The sequence below is a fragment of the Miscanthus floridulus genome, chromosome 2 (assembly GCF_019320115.1).
Source record: "Miscanthus floridulus cultivar M001 chromosome 2, ASM1932011v1, whole genome shotgun sequence".
NCBI classification, from domain to species: domain Eukaryota; kingdom Viridiplantae; phylum Streptophyta; class Magnoliopsida; order Poales; family Poaceae; genus Miscanthus; species Miscanthus floridulus.
The window spans coordinates 20,367,075-20,384,567 of record NC_089581.1 but is presented as its reverse complement, the minus strand read 5'-3'; the positions used below and the strand labels follow the sequence as shown (position 1 = coordinate 20,384,567).

Sequence of the window (17,493 nt, the reverse complement as noted above, 5' to 3'; positions counted from 1 at the left end):
CGGAGCCTTTGGCTCAAGCCTGTCGAATCTGGTCAGGATGATTCATGAAAACTGATTACATCGGTGTTGCAAGGAGCACCCCTGCAGCTTGCACGTGGACGTGCTCATGAGGTAGCATGTTTTGGCGTCAACCGTAGTGGCATCTAGGTTCCATTTTGACCTATATATTTTGATCCTTATTGTCTTGAAACTATTGATTTACATATTTTGGTCTCTGAACTTGTTAAGGTATTTTTATCTTCATTCCTACCAGCCATCTATGGGAAATTAAACATACCATTATTGTAGATTCAAAGGACATCACTAGGACAACATAATGTTAAGGCCATAGAGTTTAGCTCTTTTGAGAACTGAAGATGAAGATAGGTTAGGTTAAATGCCATTCTATCCTCCAAGGGGGAAAAATAAAAATGAATGACAAAGCAACTGAAGCCCGCAGTTTCCTGTTTCCTGTGTTTTTACTGTGAAAACAAACATTTTCATGTGAAATTTTCGAGTTCCAAAGGATCTAATACTAGAACTAGAATATCTTGGAAGTAAAATGCTATTCTTTCTATGGTCTAAGGTGGAGAAAAAAAACATATAACAAAGCCAACAGATACTAGAACTAGAATATCTTGGAAGTAAAATGCTATTCTTTCTATGGTCTAAGGTGGAAAAAAAAACATATAACAAAGCCAACAGATACTATAGAACTAGAATATCTTGGAAATAAAATGCACATACAGAAATGACAAGATCTGAGCAGTATCATTAGATTAGGAACAAACTAGCTAGATCACGCAAATTATTCAAACATGTAGCAATCAGCAATCCATCTGTCGGGTTACGCATACAACCACACAAAAGCAAAAGCACACCACCACATTGTGGAGCAGCACCTAAAGCATAGTTCATGCACGGAAGCATAGGCGCATAGATAGAGTAGCAATGGTAACAAAATAATTAAGCATGGCCTCACAGCTCATGCATGCGGCACAACATTAGATAGCTAGCCCTGTCTTCAGTACTTCAGACACTTAGAACCATTAGTCCTTTAGCTAGGTCGTGGTGCGAAATGGAAGCGATGCTGGTGGCTAGCCAAGCCGGTAGAGCCCGCCATCATTGATGAAATGGCCGTCCATGTAGAAGGCGTTGGTCGTGTGGTACCCGTCCATCATCAGGTGGTGCATTTCCTCAGACGGCTTCCAGTGCCGCTTCCGCTGGTTGATGAACCAGTTGTTGATCTGCTTCAGGTCAAGCCCGGTAGACTCGGCCAATGCCACCTTCTGAGTCTCCTGCTCACCCATGTGAAGAGTTAATACATATCCAATAGGGAAAGGCAGGCTATGCCGTATACAAAACATTCAACAAAATAAAGATATAAAAGAAGTTTATTGTAAGCTCCTGGACTTAATGCTTGTTTCACTTAGAACCCTGAACTTGAAAATTGCATATTAGGATCTTCACTTATATAAGTATCAACACATACTTCAGAGCACTATAATTTTCTGTTCAGCCATGTATAGTTCCCAAGTGAAACCAATGGAAACTCTTTAATCTGTATCTGAGAGAAGGCTTTATATTTCAGATAAATTTAGTTGCTTAAAATTAATGGTATTTAGCAAGACCACTGTTTTCAACAGGATCAAGGTTACATACCTTTTATGGTCCCTTGCGGGAGGGATTTTCTTGAAGCCCCTATTTGTTGTGCAACTATCTAATGTGTAATAGCTCTCCTGTGTTTTCTTAAACTCCTCGCAGCTTAGGCTGTGGGGAGTAGCACTCCTCATGCATGTAATGACTGTTGCTTCTTTCTCCTTATTATAAATCAAAGCTGGGAAACCATATCTTTCAACAACAAAAAACCGATAATCGCCCGCCACTCCCTCATCAATAGTAGACTCTGACATATTTTGACTCACTTATTACATGCTAATATGCAAATTAGGGAACATACAACCATGGGAGATCAAAGACCCATATCTAGCTTAGATTTGCCAAATGTGTTTTATGCATGCTTCCCCTTGAATTACCATGTGCAATCAGTACTAACATTGGATTTTTACTGGCTATAAAAAGCTCATGAAGACTTGGCGTCAAAATCATATGTTGCCAACAATTTTAAAAATGGATGAATAAAAAGAAGACGTACCGAGGGGTAAGGCCATTTGTAGTGCAGATCCCACCAGCTAAGGAGCTGCTGGCGAGCCTCCTTAGGGAGCTTCCCTTTCTTCTTCTTCTTTGACAGTTCTTGCTTGAGCGAGCTTAGATAGCCACTGTATTTCTTCAGGAGATGGTGCTTGAGCTCTTGGTCTACACCATGTACATCAACTTCAGGGAGCTCTGTCTCTCCTCCGCTACCTTCTTGATCCTCCTCAGAAGAGCCTTCAAGCATAATAGATAGAACTGTTAGCTAACAAAAGAAGTGATCAAGCAGCATATTCATAGCCAGATTAGAAAACACAAGTACTGAACTTATTTACTAAGAGTCTAAAATAAATGTTCCATACAAGCAAAGCAATAAACAGTAATTTTCATGTGCCATAGTTAAACAAGTGAACTTAATTACTATTTTATGAATGTGAAGTGTGATGATCTAAGGTAAGTAGCACAGCAATCTGATTCTATACAAAACAAACATCATCCAACTCCCGCGTGACATCAGTCTTGGGAATTTACATTGGGCTATTGTCCCCCAATCAATCTAACATCTCCAGTATACCCATTGAAGTACAGATATCACGGACAAGTGCATTTGCACTATTTTAGTTTGTGAACCTAGTGCATTCCAAAGACGAATATAAAAAGTATGGATGTTTCTGCAAATATTACTTTGCTTGCATGATATTTTGATCATTTTTATATTGTGGGTAAAATATTATATTGCAACTGTATGTGCACACCATGTTCTTTTCCCAACAGTCAACATTGCATTTGTTTTTCTATATTAGCATCTTAATATTTAACTTATGCTTTTCAGAACAGGCATAAATGACCCCTGTACACTTTTCGTTTTGCCAATTATCAATATCCATCTTGATGGCAACATATTTGGAAGCAATATAGAAATAAGCAAAGGAACACAGGTTTAAGACTTGAATAAAATGTTTGCCTATGTAAGAGCACCCTAACATATATGGGAAAATGAAGTATGTTCTCCAATATTAAGTTATAATTTTTTGCTTTAAGAAAACAACTCTGCTCTTGTTGTTTCAACACATCCGTTGCCTAGCCCAGGAGCACAGGTAAAGGAGGGCTGTGATAAGCTTGGCAAGCTACTGCAAAACCCTGCCGTGCATACTAAAATCAAACACTTAGTTATCTTTATATAAGGTCAAGAGCCAGGATGTCAACCTTCTTTTAGTTTCATTTCATACACCACAGTGGTCGGACCTTGTGCTACTCAGTCCTGTGCATACCTACCATGACCATGGGTCAACCACGGTTTGTCATTTGTGAGCATGCTACTATGCAGGACTATTTAGCCTGGAATGTTGAGAAAATATCTGATATGTTTGAAAAAAAAGAGTAACATGACCTTCTTTAACTGTATAAATATCTTTTTATTGCTCCACGAAACCAACATTCGTATATATATTTTTGTATAAAGCAAATAAATATTTTGTGTTTGTGCATTCTGACAGAAGCAACAGTGAAAATATTATTTTATTTCGAAAATGACTTTTGAGCATGTGACACGACATGAGACTCTGTTCGTCATGCTGTTAATTGGGATAAATTAAAGCAGTGTGAGGTCACGACTGACACATATATAGTAATAGTAAATTATCATAATTATTTAATTTTAATGTCAATCAAAACTCATGCCAAATGTGTGCGGTTGTCTATGAAATGAAGAAAGAACCATTTGCTCACTAAAACATCATTAGATAATGGATGTAGAAACCCATGAAATTGTTTTGGGGTACCACGGGAATAAGACAAGAACTTTGTGGAAATATTTGGATGGCCTTGTTGAAAACGTGGAAAACCAGAAATAAAATGAAGAGCATCACAGCTTGTACATGTTACAGCAGTCTAAAAAACTTCTGGAAAAGATTTCATGATACACTTACAAAATAGTATTGCCAAAGGAACCCTTAGGAGTTGTTCCATGGTCATTCTAAATGCTTTTCAAATATTTTCCTAGTGTTTCATTTCAATACTTTTAAAGCCCTTGATTCCTTTTCCTTGTTCCTGACAGCAGGGTTTTAAGGTAAATAATGTTCTAAATTTTAAATTTATTAATGGTTTGTGGAAGATATTATCAAACAATTCCAATATTAAAGAAAATGAAAAAAAGAAGATGGTATGTGATAAAGAACTCTAATCACAACATTTTATGTGATACTGAATATTGAGATAAACAGAATTGAAATCCATGAAAATGATAAAACCAACAGCAGAAGTGATGAGAATCAGAATCCGGTAATCTCAAAAAGAAAATAAAAATGAATGCACCTGACTCCAATAACCAAGAATACAAACATGCACGAGATGCAAATCAAATGGAAGATTTCACACAGATGGAAGTGCCAGATTGTTCCTTTCCTCCAGTCGCGTTGTCTTTTCCACTGGTGTTCCAGTGCAAAATCCGTCGGTTCTTTATCATCCATTTGTTTTATGTTGCTTTGTTTTATGTTGCATGCTTCTGGTATCTTTTTTGGTCTTACCTCGAGACAAATGGAAACTCGTGATATCTGTGTCCCTGCTTTTGCATGACCTTGAAAGAGTGCATGCAACCAAGAATCTTGGAGTACATGGGCAACATCAGTCAGAAAACGCAGTGTTGTTTTGCAATTAATAATTCAATGGTTTGTCTGTGGCCCTCATAACCAAAATAGATTGTATTATGCATATTTAAGAAAATAATGCATGAGGTCTACAAATAGTTTCTTTCAGAAAAAAAGGAGTCTACCGAGAAGGTCAAAGAACAGTTGGAGCTGAGAAGAAATCTGAGTTGACAGCTGAAAAATACAAACGCAGGTGAACTTGGACTCGCCTCGGAAGGCATCCAATGTTCCTTGACCGTCATTATTTATGTGAGAGAATGCACGGGGAGAAGTCTGTTACAAAATACAGGGACATAGAAGTACTAGTAGACGCACATATAATAAGCCTAGCAGATCTCACATCCATTGCAAGAGAGATCTCACATCAAATAATGGGGGCCGTTCAGCGTTCATGCGCCTAACTGTTTCTATGGTTCTCGAGGCACACAGACCATTTTGTCCACTGCACTGCATGGACCGGTCCCGCATATGATGCTCCATTCACTCATCTGCCTGCCTATGCATCTCTGAACATTCAATTTTTGCTGCGTTTCTTGGCTTCCTCTAGCCATTTTTGCAGCATTCTACGACATCAGATGGCAGCTTCTTCGCTAACATGCTCCAATAATGAAGTGATTGTGTGTGTTGCGTGTTTAGTTTTAGAAAGTTGGAAGTTGGGGCTGCTGTAGCACTTTCATTTTTATTTAGCAACTAGTGTTCAAACAGGGACTAATTAGGCTCAAAACGTTCGTCTCGCAATTTCCCACCAAACTGTGCAATTAGTTTTTCTTTTCGTCTACATTTAATGCTTCATGCACAGGCCACAAATATTCGATGTGATAGGTACTGTAGTACTTTTTGGGAATTTGGGGTGGAACTAAACAAGGCGTGAAAAACTCTGGGCTGGGAGTAACTGGTAGCACGAGTAGTTACTATAGCCTCGTGATAGATCATTAGAAAGGCCCTGCCATGGATCGTCTCGATCCACCTGATGTGTTCATTTAAAATTAGCAAAGACTACTCAAAAGCTGATGGCCAGGTGTTCATTTAAAATTAGCAAAGACTACTCAGAAGCTGATGGCCAGATCTGTGTCCTGTGCTGGGAACGCATCATGCACAACAAGAACATCTCTTGAGGAGAAAGATGACAAGAATGTTCTGGCTAGCTTGCGTGACAGATGGGGGATGACTCCCCATCTCTCTCTCTCTCTCGGTTTCCCCCTCTCACTCCTTTCATATTCACACCACTATACGTGTGTGTATTCGTGTTTCACTGACATACGCCAGTGAGACTCCTCGGCCATGGACTGTTGCTTGCACAATGCCACAGCACGCCGTACTGTTGCCCTTCCCCCAAACCCTAGAACAAGGTAAGGGCTCCGTAATTCCCTGGGGTTCCCATCATGGGAAAAGATGGCTGCCTGAACCAGGAACTACTCGCAGAGGACACATGCAGCACATATTCCATTGGAAATGGAATCAATCAAAGCAGCACATATTCCATTGGAAATGGAATCAATCAATGGACGACGACGAACAAGGCATCCATGAGAACAACAGCCGAAGTTGTAGTACTAGTAATAGTAAATCACAGGTGATTTCATCCTAATCTCTATGCAGTATTACAGCAGAACGCAAGGAAGGAATGGGCCGGATGGAGTGTAGTATGAAAAGAATCAGAGCTCTCATGTGTGCTAGATTGAGCTGCACTGCTTCACATGTGTCACATGTGTGAGGACTATTCCTTTCCAGCAGAAGCAAAGATCGATGGAAGCCAGAGAGAATAATCTCACAGATGCATGGCCAGGAAAAGCAAGCAGGGAGAAGATTCTTTTGGAAACCCTGATTAGGAATGCTGCCGCATTAAAACATGAAGCACAGAAAAGACATTCATCTGCGCTGCGCAGGTAGCTATACTCAAAACATGCATGCACAACAAGATGCTCTTAAAAAGGGAACTATATAGATGCCAAATTGCTGAGAAACCACATCAAAATTTTTGTGTTTTTTAGATGCAAAAAATCAACAACATATGCTCAACCAAGAAAGAGGACAGCAAGATGAACAAGAGGGCATGATAGATGGGCAAGGGCAACCAAGAGGACATGAAGATCTCAACAAGAAGGCATCACTGCATGAGGAGACAACCGATCTGATCCAAAAAATCATCTGATGTAAGAGGAGCATGAGACGCAGCAATTTCAGTACCAGAGGAAAGGATATTGCGCAGCGATCTTCCAGAGATGGAAAGCGAGTTGAGCTGCGACTCCACCCTTCGCATGAACTCCATCGCCTCCTGCAGCGGCCTCGTCAGCTCCTCCCTGAACTTCACCAGCATCTCGTGGTACGCCTCCTACGCGCAAATTAAAACCGAGTTGAAAACAACGACAAATAATGCCACCGTGCGTGAATAAACCTCGAGAACAAAACACAGAAAGATGTATTCTTTTGCAGAAAGGGGGTCACCATGAACTGGTCCAGCTCCGGCTCCGTCGCAGCGCCCAGGCCGCCGAGCGCCGAGCGCTGCCGCGCCTCCAGCTCCTGCGCCATCGCCGTCAGCCTCGCCGACACCTCCGGTGGTGCCCCCACCTGCAAACACCCACACGGCCGTTTGAGAAAGTTCTGAACACCGGATGCACATGTCTACATGAGCAGCATGCATAAACTATAGTATGCTATGTAAAAGCAAGCAGAAAGTATATGCATGTGCCATGCTTGACATCAGATGTGGGGAAACTTCTCTAGCAGAACAGGAAGCAGGAGCGCTAGTGCGCTACTGTTAGACTGCTACTAGTACAAGGTCTTGCTTGCCTTCTTGCACTCGAGGTAGGCGGCGAGGAGCGAGTAGTAGTGTGGGTGCGAGACGATCTTGGCCTTGATGGCCTCGAGGTCGCCTGCGTAGGGAGACGACGACGAGGGCTCCTTCGCCTTGACGCACGCGTCGAGGAGGTTGCCGCCGTTGGCAAGCTGCAGCACCGGGTTGCCGCTAGCGCTGCTGTTCCCAGTGGTCGCCACCGTGTTCAGGGTGAGCGGCAGGCCTGCGCTCGGCGGTTGCTGCTGCGGCGGCGCAACGACGGCGCTGAGGGAGGATGCCCACGGGAGGTGGTGATGGTGGTGCTGGCCGTGGCCGTGGCTGTGGCTACCTGCGCCAACTCCAAAGTGGTGGGTGATCTCCTCCATGGGAATGGGCGGATCTCCAGTGAAGTAGTGGTGTAGCGATCGAGCTCTCCGCCCACTGTCCCCGCGAGCTCCTGCGCAAACGCAAAAGGGGCGCCTGGAGGTGAGATGAAGTTCTTGGGGCGAGGGAAAGAGAAAAAGGGTTTGGGGAAGGAGAGGAAGGGAGGAGGATGCCTCGAAGTACTATGCCTTCTCTCTCTATGCTATCATTAAGGGAGGGCGCGCGGCACAGTATGTAGGGAAAAGGCTGGAGGCCAATGCAGCTGCCTTTGGAGAGAGGCAGTGCAGTAGCGTGGCGTGGTGTTTGTGGGGTTTCTTTTTTCAGGTCAAATCAAAAGGCTTGAGGTGGATTTGCAGGGAGTTTCTATTTTCTACTCACTCTACTCTAAAATAATATAATTCTCATTTTCTTTTAAGTCAAACAATTTCAAATTTTATTAAATCAAAAGGCTTGATGAGCTGCCTTTGGAGAGAGACATATACTCCGTTCGCCTAGAAAAACGTACAATTTTAACACAGTGTCATGTTTTTAGTATCTTAAATTTGATTAATTATAGATAAAAATATATCTATACTTATGATATCAAATAAATATCATTAGATTAATTACAAAATGTATTTTTATAATAAATTGATTTATAGTCATAAATATAAATACTATTCACTAAAAACTTGATCAACCGTGAACTACTTTTTCTGATACGCAACCTATAGTTGCATGTTTTCTTTGACAGAGGGAGTAGCATGCAATAGCTAGCACACATAAGTTACTCAATCTGTCCCTGAAAGAATGCAATTCTAGCACACAGTTCCATGGTTTAGTATCTTTAATTCGATCAATTATAGATAAAAAAATTATCAATATTTATGATATCAAATAAATATAATTAGATTAATTATGAAATGTATTTTCATAATAAATTACTTTATAGTCATAAATGTGAATAATATTCACTAAAAATTTAGTTAAACACGAACTACTTTTGGTGGCACACAACACGTAGTTGTATTCTTTTATGGACGGATAAAGTATTTAGTTTAGTAAATACTGCCTTCTTCGCGTAAAAAGAGTCGTTAGGGATTTGTGCTGGTCAAACTTTTTAAAATTTGACTAGGTTTATATAAAATATTAGCAACATTTGAATCTCCAAAATAAGTTAATTATGAAAATATATTCAACGGTATCTAATGATACTAATTATGTACTATATATATTAATATTTTCTAATATATATTTAGTTAAAGTAAAAAAATATTTGATTTTTTGAGAAGTAAGAATGATATTTCTTATAGAAGAGAGGGAGTATAGAAAAGTGTTTAAGAGCCTGCCTTGGTGCTCAAGTGGCTGGTGGCTGGTCTGCTAGTCCAGGCTCGGAAACAAAGTCGATGTTAGGGCGTGCTTGATTTTCCTAGATGGCTTGCCTAGCCTTGCCTCACCTGGCTATCACGAGACACGAGAACCTTGTCCGCCCTCTCAAGCTGGCAAGGCAAAGGGGAAATTTCTTACGTGCTATTAAAAAAAATCGTAATATTTTATGTGTCTCTGCAAAAGTTCAGCGGTCTTCAGCGGCATTGCTTCAACTTTTTTGTGCCCTCCATACCACTGCCGTCAATTTGGGCTCTAACGTCGTCAAACTGAAGGTGTGAAAAGACGAAAATACTCTTAAGTCTAAATATATCATTAATTTTTTTGAGCATCTTAACGACTTCAAATAAAAAAACTCAAAACTAGAAAGTTGTAGATCTGGTCGAGATCTATAATTTTCATATAAAAATTATCTTTATTTAATTCTGCAAAAAAAAGATATGATTTTTCTAAGATATATTAATCATATCAAATCATATTTTTTTGTAGAATTAAATGAAGATAATTTTTATATGAAAATTATAGATCTCGACGAGATCTACAACTTTCTAGTTTTGAGTTTTTTTATTTAAAGTCGTTAAGATGCTCAAAAAAATAATGACATATTTAGACTTAAGGGTATTTTTGCCTTTTCACACCTGTAGTTTGACGACGTTAGAGCATAAACTGACAGCAGTGGCATGTAGGGCATAAAAAAGTTAGAGCAGTGACACTCATGACCGCTGAACTTTTCAAAAGCACACAGGACATTATGATCTTTTTTAATGACACACAAGGATTTTTCCCAAGGCAAACCTTGCCTACACATACCTCAAGGTAGTTAGGCAATTAAAAAAAGTAGTGTTAGGCAAGACAATTGAAGGAGCAAGACTGTTCTATATCCTTGCTTAGGATTGTTCTATATCCTTGCTTAGCAAGATCAAACAATATCCGGCAAAAAAAAACTAAGCATCCCCTTAGTGTCTGGAGTCACGTGCAGCGTGTCTGAATTCCTATATGTATGTGAGTACAAATAAGTAGACATGATGTTTATGCTTTGCATGTCATGTGATATGGATGCATAAATGTGTTGCACACAAAAAATATGTACTAGTTATAGGTTAAGATTACCCAGGAATACTACTTAGTCATAGGTTAACATTACTTAGGAATACAAACATGTGTTGTCGACTGGTTAAGATAGATTGTCCATTTGGATGTCACAGTCGTCCATCAGGTCAGGTAAACCATCCATCTAGACTTAGCAAGAATTTTGCAAGTGTTAAAACACCCATGTTTGTACTTAAGAGTGTGTCGGACGAACTATCCATCAAGAGACAACGGTATTCCTAGGTGAAATACGACTAAGTGTTGGGCGGACAGACTATTTGACAATGCGAACGAACTATCGGTCTGACCTTGCAGACTATGACTAAGTGTACCCAACACCCTTCTCACCCCTTTCTGTTGTGCTTTTATCGTGCCCCGAAGTGAACAATTGTAATACAAGCTTATCTTAATGTCTTGAAAGTATCTAAGAAGACATAGACATCTTCTCTACTCACTCATATCATTTACCCGTTGCTTAGTGTTGTAGGACAATTTTGATTATTAGCTAGTTCTCATCAATGGAAATTGATACCTTAGAATACTCTCGGATAAAAGCTACGTTGAAATTTGTGCGCTTATAGATTTATTTGTCTGCCACATTAAGTGTCAACACTTGTGATAAATGGAAGACCTCGTTCTGTTATAACTCTCGATGTAATTTTCTTTTAGACTCTCGAGTCATTTTTTAGTGATGTTATAGATTTTTGTTATAAATATTATAATCCATCACTACTAACACTACTACTATAATGATTTTACGCAGCGGGCGAAATCGGTTTTTCGCGGCGGGCAAAGCTGTCCGCCGTGGTTCAAAGGCCACGGGAAATCATGGCTTTACCGCAGCGGGCCAACTTGCCCGCCACGGTTAATCGATTAACCGTGGCGGGCAGGTTAGGATACCCGCCGCGGTTAATGATTTGGAAAAAACAAAAAAAAACCCTAGCGAGCCCAATTGAGCCCATCGCCAGGCCCAATCGAGCCCGCTGCCAGGTGCGTCGGATCTGCTGCGGACGCGCTCGCTGTCGTCGTCCTTGTGTGTGGATCTCGTCGGCCTCCGCCTCCTCGTGCCGATGGAGCTCATAGACCCGCTCGCGGTCGTCGTCCTCGTGCGTATGGATCTCGCCGGCCTCTGCCTCCTCACACCGCCAGAGCTCGCGGACCCGCCTGGACCAGCCGCCGTGGTGGCCGGGATATCCTTGCACCAGATCTGGGCGGCCCAAGGGAAGGCGGCGGCGCTCCTGGACCAGACCTGCATGCATATACAGGGGAGAGAGTGAGGTTGTGGAAGAGAGGGAGATGAGGAGCGAGGGCAACCTACCTGAGTTGGGGGAGGCGCGACGCAGAGGATGGGGAATGGCCGCCGCCGCGGCGCCGCTTTGGTGGAGCTGAATCTGGTGGAGCCGCCGGGAGAGCCGCCGCGCCGCCGTCTGCTTCGTGAGGGAGGGGAGGGGAGGGGAGCGGGGGAGGCGCCATCGGTGGAGGGAGAGGAGGCTCCTCCCCCGCGCGCCTCACCGTCGCTAGCGTCGCAGCTCGCCCGCGCGCCACCGGCCTATCTGCGAGAAGGAGGGGGGAGTGGAGGAGTGTGGCTGTCTACGAGAAGGTGAGAGGAGGCTGGCTAAGTGTTGGAAACCCTAAGTGCCATATTTATACTAGAGCGGTTATTGGGCTTCCTCTGGGCCGATTGGGCCACGCCTTTTTTTCGTGACGGGCCTTGTAACATGCCCGCCTCAGTTAATATATTTACCGAAGCGGACAACTTAAAATGCCCGCCGCGGTTAATAGCTATTAACCGTGGCAGACATTTTAAGTTGTCCGCCTTGGTAAATATATTTTCTGTGGCGGGCAAAAGTGACCGTCACGGTAAATAAATAATGTCTGCCTCGGTTAACCATGGCCATTAACCGTGGCGCACAAAATAGGTGCCCGCCTCGGTTAAGATTTGGAGGTGTCATGCAAAATCAATCCTATAGTAGTGTAATGACATCACATTTGTCGGTGTTTTCGGACCATCGACGAGTAAATTTGTATTTGCATGTCTGGCTCGGATGGTGTGTTCAGAGGACACAAGGGTTTAACTGGTTCAGGCGGAACGTCCCTACGTCTAGTTCGCTGCTACTCGTGTTACCAGCACTTGGTTTGCAGTACGGTTACAAACAAGCAAGAGAGGGAGAGGATCCCAAGTCATCTTCAACATCAATCATTTCTCTAGGTCTTATATCACCAATATCTATGTTCTTCATTGCATTGACTAATTGAGTGCCTCTCACATCATCTAGATTCTCATCTCTCTCTTGGGAACCATTTGTTTCATCAAATTCTATATCATGAACCTCCTTAAGAGTACCACTAGCCAAATTCTAAACTCTATATGCCTTGCTAGTAGTGGAGTAACCAAGCAAGAAACCTTCATCACATTTCTTTTTAAACTTGCTCAATCTAGTGCCTTTCTTCAATATGTAGCATTTACAACCAAAACCTCGAAAGTATGCTATGTTGGGCTTTCTTCCATTCAATAGCTCATAAGGTGTATTCTCCATCATGGGGTGATAATAGAGTCGGTTGCTATAATAGCAAGCCGTGTTGATTGCTTCGGCCCAAAATGAATGACTCACATTGTACTCACTCAACATTGATCTTGCCATGTCAATGAGTGTTCTATTCTTTCTCTCAACAAGGTCATTTGATTATAGAGTGTACTTGGCCGAGAATTGATGTCTAATTCCAAATTCATCACATAACTCATCGATTCTAGTGTTCTTGAACTCACCACCATTGTCACTTCTAACTCTCTTGATTGTTGTTTTAAACTCGTTGTGAATGCCCTTGATAAATTATTTAAATGTTGCAAACACATTATTTTTGTCCACTAAAAAGAACACCTATGTGTATCTAGTAAAATCATCCACAATCACAAATCCGTATTAGTTTTCACCAATGCTAGTGTAGGTGGTTGGTCCAAACAAGTCTACGTGCACCAACTCAAATGCCTTAGATGTGCTCATCATGCTCTTCTTAGGATGTGTGTTACCAACTTGCTTTCTGGCTTGACATGCACTATATAGCTTCCCATGCTAGACTTAGTGAGCAAACATATTGACAATTAAGCTTCTCTAGCATTGAAATCAACCAAGTATAGATTCTCATATCTAAATCCTTTGAATATCAAGTTAGAGCCATCTACACTTATGATCTCTACATCATTCACACCAAATATGCACTTGAAACCAAGATCACACAATTAAGGTGCCGATAATAGATTAAAGTTCAAGCTCTCTACTAGTAGCACATTGAAAATGCTCAAGTCATTGGATATTGCAATCTTACCAAGACATTTGATCTTGCTTTTGCCATTGTCACCAAATGTGATACTATCAATCTCATTGCTCTTATTTTTATTAATTGAAGTGAACATTCTTGTATCACCGGTCATGTGTTGTGTGCACCCACTATTAAGCACCCAATGCCTTCTTCCGACTTTATAATTAACCTACAAAAGAAGATCAATTCTTTTTAGGTACATAAACTTGCTTGGGTCCTTGAAGGTTAGTTACCAAGGCCTTTGGTACCCAAATAGCCTTCTTCTTTGTGCCCACAATTGGTGTACCAATGAACTTAGCCTTCACATCATTGGCACTCTTAACAAGCATGTAACAAGAATCAAATCTAATTGAGGATAGATTAGGTTGCTTGTTCTTGTTAGTCTTGCAATATTGCTCTATATGCCCAACTTGCTTGCATCTATTGCAAAACCGACTATTGCCCTTCACAAAGCTAGCTTTGGGAGTGACAAAGGCCGTCTTGCCTTTCTTGAGGGTATATCCTAATCCCTCTTTGTTGAGAGAAAACCTTTGACTACTCAAGCACTTTAGCAAACGGACATCTCCACCATAGGCATTGCCTAAGGCACGAGTGAGCTCATTCACCTCCTTCTTGAGAGTCTCATTTTCCATCATTAGTGAGGCTTCACAAGTGAAACCATCACTCAAAGGTGAAGTTGAAGTAGAAGTGCTACAAGAAGTGTTAGTGGGAGCAACTACAATGGGCTTATAAAAAGATTCATCACATTTTGACTTGCTCGATGAGAGAGGAGTGGGCCTTTCCAAGCTTAGAGTGAGCTTTACCAAGCTTCTCATGGGCTTCTATTAGCCTCTCATGAGTGGCACTTAGCTCATCAATGGATTGCTCAAGAAATTTGACTTTCTTGCTTAATTCTTTGTACTCCTTTCTCATCATCTCAAAGTAAGTGTTCACTTGCTCACATATGTCCATGAGCTCCTCCTTGGTGTACTCCTCCTCATCATCACTCCTACAAGCATTACTTTCACATTCATTATCATCACTCACATCATATTTTACCTTGGTAGGCTTTGCCATGAGGCACATCGATGGAGTGTCGAAGATGGAGGGCTTGTTGTTGATGACGATGCTTGCTAGTGCTTTCTTGATAGATTTCTTGCCATCATCACTAGAGCTATCACTATCCAAAGAGCCATCACTATCCCAAGTGACCACATAGCCTCCACCATTCTTCTTCTTTTAGAAGGTCATCTTCTTCTTCTTCTTCTCCTTCTTGTGCTTCTTCTTCTTCTTCTTATCCTCATCATTGTCACTATTGTAGGGACAATCCGCTACAACATGATCGGGACTCTTGCAATTATAGCATCTTCTCACATATTCTTTGCATTTGGTGTGATCTCTTCTCTTTCTTGCACCATAGCCCTTCCTCTTCATGAATTTACCCATCTTGCGCACAAATAGAGACATGGCCTCATCATCAATGTCACTAAGATCCTCATCATCACTTGATTCTTTCTTGGACTTGACCTTGTTCTTAGATGATGAGCTAGCCTTAAATGCTACACTCTTCTTCTTCTTGTCTTCTTCTTCCTTCTTGTCATCCTTGTCAACCCCTTCTATTTCCACACGATATATCTCTTGTGTCATGACATTACCCAGTACTTGGTTAGGGGTAATCTCCTTCAATCCTCCTCTTAGAATAAGCAATCTCAATATCTCAAATCTTGGAGGTAAGCACATCAAGAACTAATGAGAGACATCATAATCACTAATCTTCTCTCCCAAAGCCTTCAAGTCATTGATAATTACATGCAACTGATGGAACATCTCTGGAATGCTCTTATCATCCTTTATCTTGAAGCTTGTCAACTTATCCTTGAGGATGTACAACTTGGCACTCTTCATCGCCGGTGTGCCCTCATATGTTTTCTTCAATCTCTTCCACACCTCATTAGCTCTATCATAATCCTTGATTTGCTTAAACACCTTGGAATCAATGGCATTGTATATGGTGTTGAGAGCCATTGTATTACATTGCTTGTTGATCTTGTCTTGGTTGGTGAGATTGTTGGGACCAATGATAGCATAGTCACTCTCGGTCACATCCCATACTTGATCATTGATTGAACCAAAATATATCTTTATCTTTCTCTTCCAATAATCATAGTATGTGCCATCAAAGAACGGTGGTTTGCCCCCCACATGGTTGAACACAACTTGAGCCATAATTTGACATCGAGGTTGTTAAGCCTTCAATTAAACGGTGACTATGGCTCTGATACCACTTGTAAGGTTCTAATATGGCTAGAGGGGGGATGAATTGCCTATTTAAGAATCTACAAATCAACTAGAGCAATTTGATTAGTATGACAAATAGTTAAATGCAAACTTGCTCTAGCTCTACAAGGATTGCAAGCCACCTATCCAATAATTCTAGTTATTATAATCACTAGACACATAATTTACTAAGTCACTACTCACTAAGAGCTCTCACACTTACTACACTAAAGAGCTCTACAAGATGAACTAAAACTACAAAGCAAGCTCTCAATTCTAGTTACACTAAAGAGCTTGCTACAACTAGTTTGCGAGAATGTAAATGAGTGAGTAGGGTGATTATACCGCCATGTAAGGAGTGAACCAATCACAAGATGAATACCAATTTAATCATCGGAAGAACACCAAAGGGCAAGAGACAACTAATTTTTCTCCTAAGGTTCACGTGCTTGCCGACACACTAATCCCCGTTGTGTGGACCAACACTTGGTGGTTCGGCGGCTAAGAGGTGTTGCACCAACCTCGTCCACACAAATTGGATACTACAAGAACCTATTCACCAAGTAAGGAAACTCAATAAAACTAGCAATCTACTAGAGTTACCTTTCGACGCTCTACCAGGAAAGGCACAAGACCTCTCACAATCACTGAGAGATGGCCATGAACAATTACCAACTCATGCCAATCCTCCTCCACTGCTCCAAACCATCTAGGTGGCGGCAACCACCAAGAGTAACAAGATTATCTGGTAGCGAAACACGAACACCAAGTGCCTCTAGATGCAATCACTCAAGCAATGCACTTAGATTCTCTCACAATCTCACAAAGATGATGAATCAATGATGAAGATGAGTGGAAGGGCTTTGGCTAAGCTCACAAGGTTGCTATGTCAATGCAAATGACCAAGAGAGTGAGCTAGAGCCAGCCAAATGATATTTATAGACACCCCAAACAATAGAGCCGTTTGCTTAATTATTGGGTTGACCGCGGGACAACCAAACATGCAGGTCATGTGCACCGGACGCGTCTAATGTGATGAGGACATGACACCCATGCATATGACCATGTTTGGTGCATGGTATGGAGGGGTAGGAGACTAGCAAGGGTGTCCAAGTCAATAAGGAGGCCCGAGGCTAATTCGGTTCGAGTCCCCGAGGTGGAGGCCCAAAGCAACTCAAGTTCAAGTCTACCCCGGCCTCTAGGACTAGTCTACCTTAAACTAGTCACCCAGGACGCATCCGGACTCTGTTTTCGATGATCCACATATGGTTGGAAAGCTAACTTGATAAGGAAGCTAATCCAAGTGGTCTCACATCAAAAGACCTTCAGAATCAATGAGAATCGTCGAAACAAATCAGCGTCTAGAATCTACCAGGGTGCTACGACATCGTCTTTTGGTCCATTGGACCGTGTATCGTGTTTGGGCCTATTAGAGGCACGTCCAGGGGGGGTGACGTCCAAGACTCTATAATTAGCAGCCGTCGCTCTCCTTAGAGTTTGGGGTTTTGTTTAGTTCTTGATTTCCTCGTGAAA

At 41.7% G+C, this 17,493-nt stretch overlaps 1 protein-coding gene across 1 annotated transcript; it reads right to left on the bottom strand.

Moving 5' to 3' along the window:
- Nucleotides 1-758: 758 nt before the first annotated feature.
- Nucleotides 759-8,119, bottom strand: LOC136538142 (homeotic protein knotted-1-like). The gene is made up of 5 exons (XM_066530122.1): nucleotides 7,566-8,119; nucleotides 7,221-7,343; nucleotides 6,963-7,107; nucleotides 2,135-2,367; nucleotides 759-1,277 (listed from the first exon to the last, which is right to left on the bottom strand). Exons 1-5 carry the CDS (start codon nucleotides 7,932-7,934, stop codon nucleotides 1,077-1,079), a joined length of 1,071 nt encoding a protein of 356 aa, XP_066386219.1. The 5' UTR covers nucleotides 7,935-8,119; the 3' UTR covers nucleotides 759-1,076.
- Nucleotides 8,120-17,493: the final 9,374 nt, after the last annotated feature.

Coding starts and splice junctions, on each gene's coding strand:
- LOC136538142 (XM_066530122.1), bottom strand. CDS start 7,934: ATGGAGGAGATCACCCACCACTTTGGAGTTGGCGCAGGTAGCCACAGC. Junction 2,368..6,962: donor GCGCAATATCCTTTCCTCTG/GTACTGAAATTG, acceptor TTATGCTTGAAG/GCTCTTCTGAGGAGGATCAA. Junction 1,278..2,134: donor ACAAATGGCCTTACCCCTCG/GTACGTCTTCTT, acceptor ATGGGTGAGCAG/GAGACTCAGAAGGTGGCATT.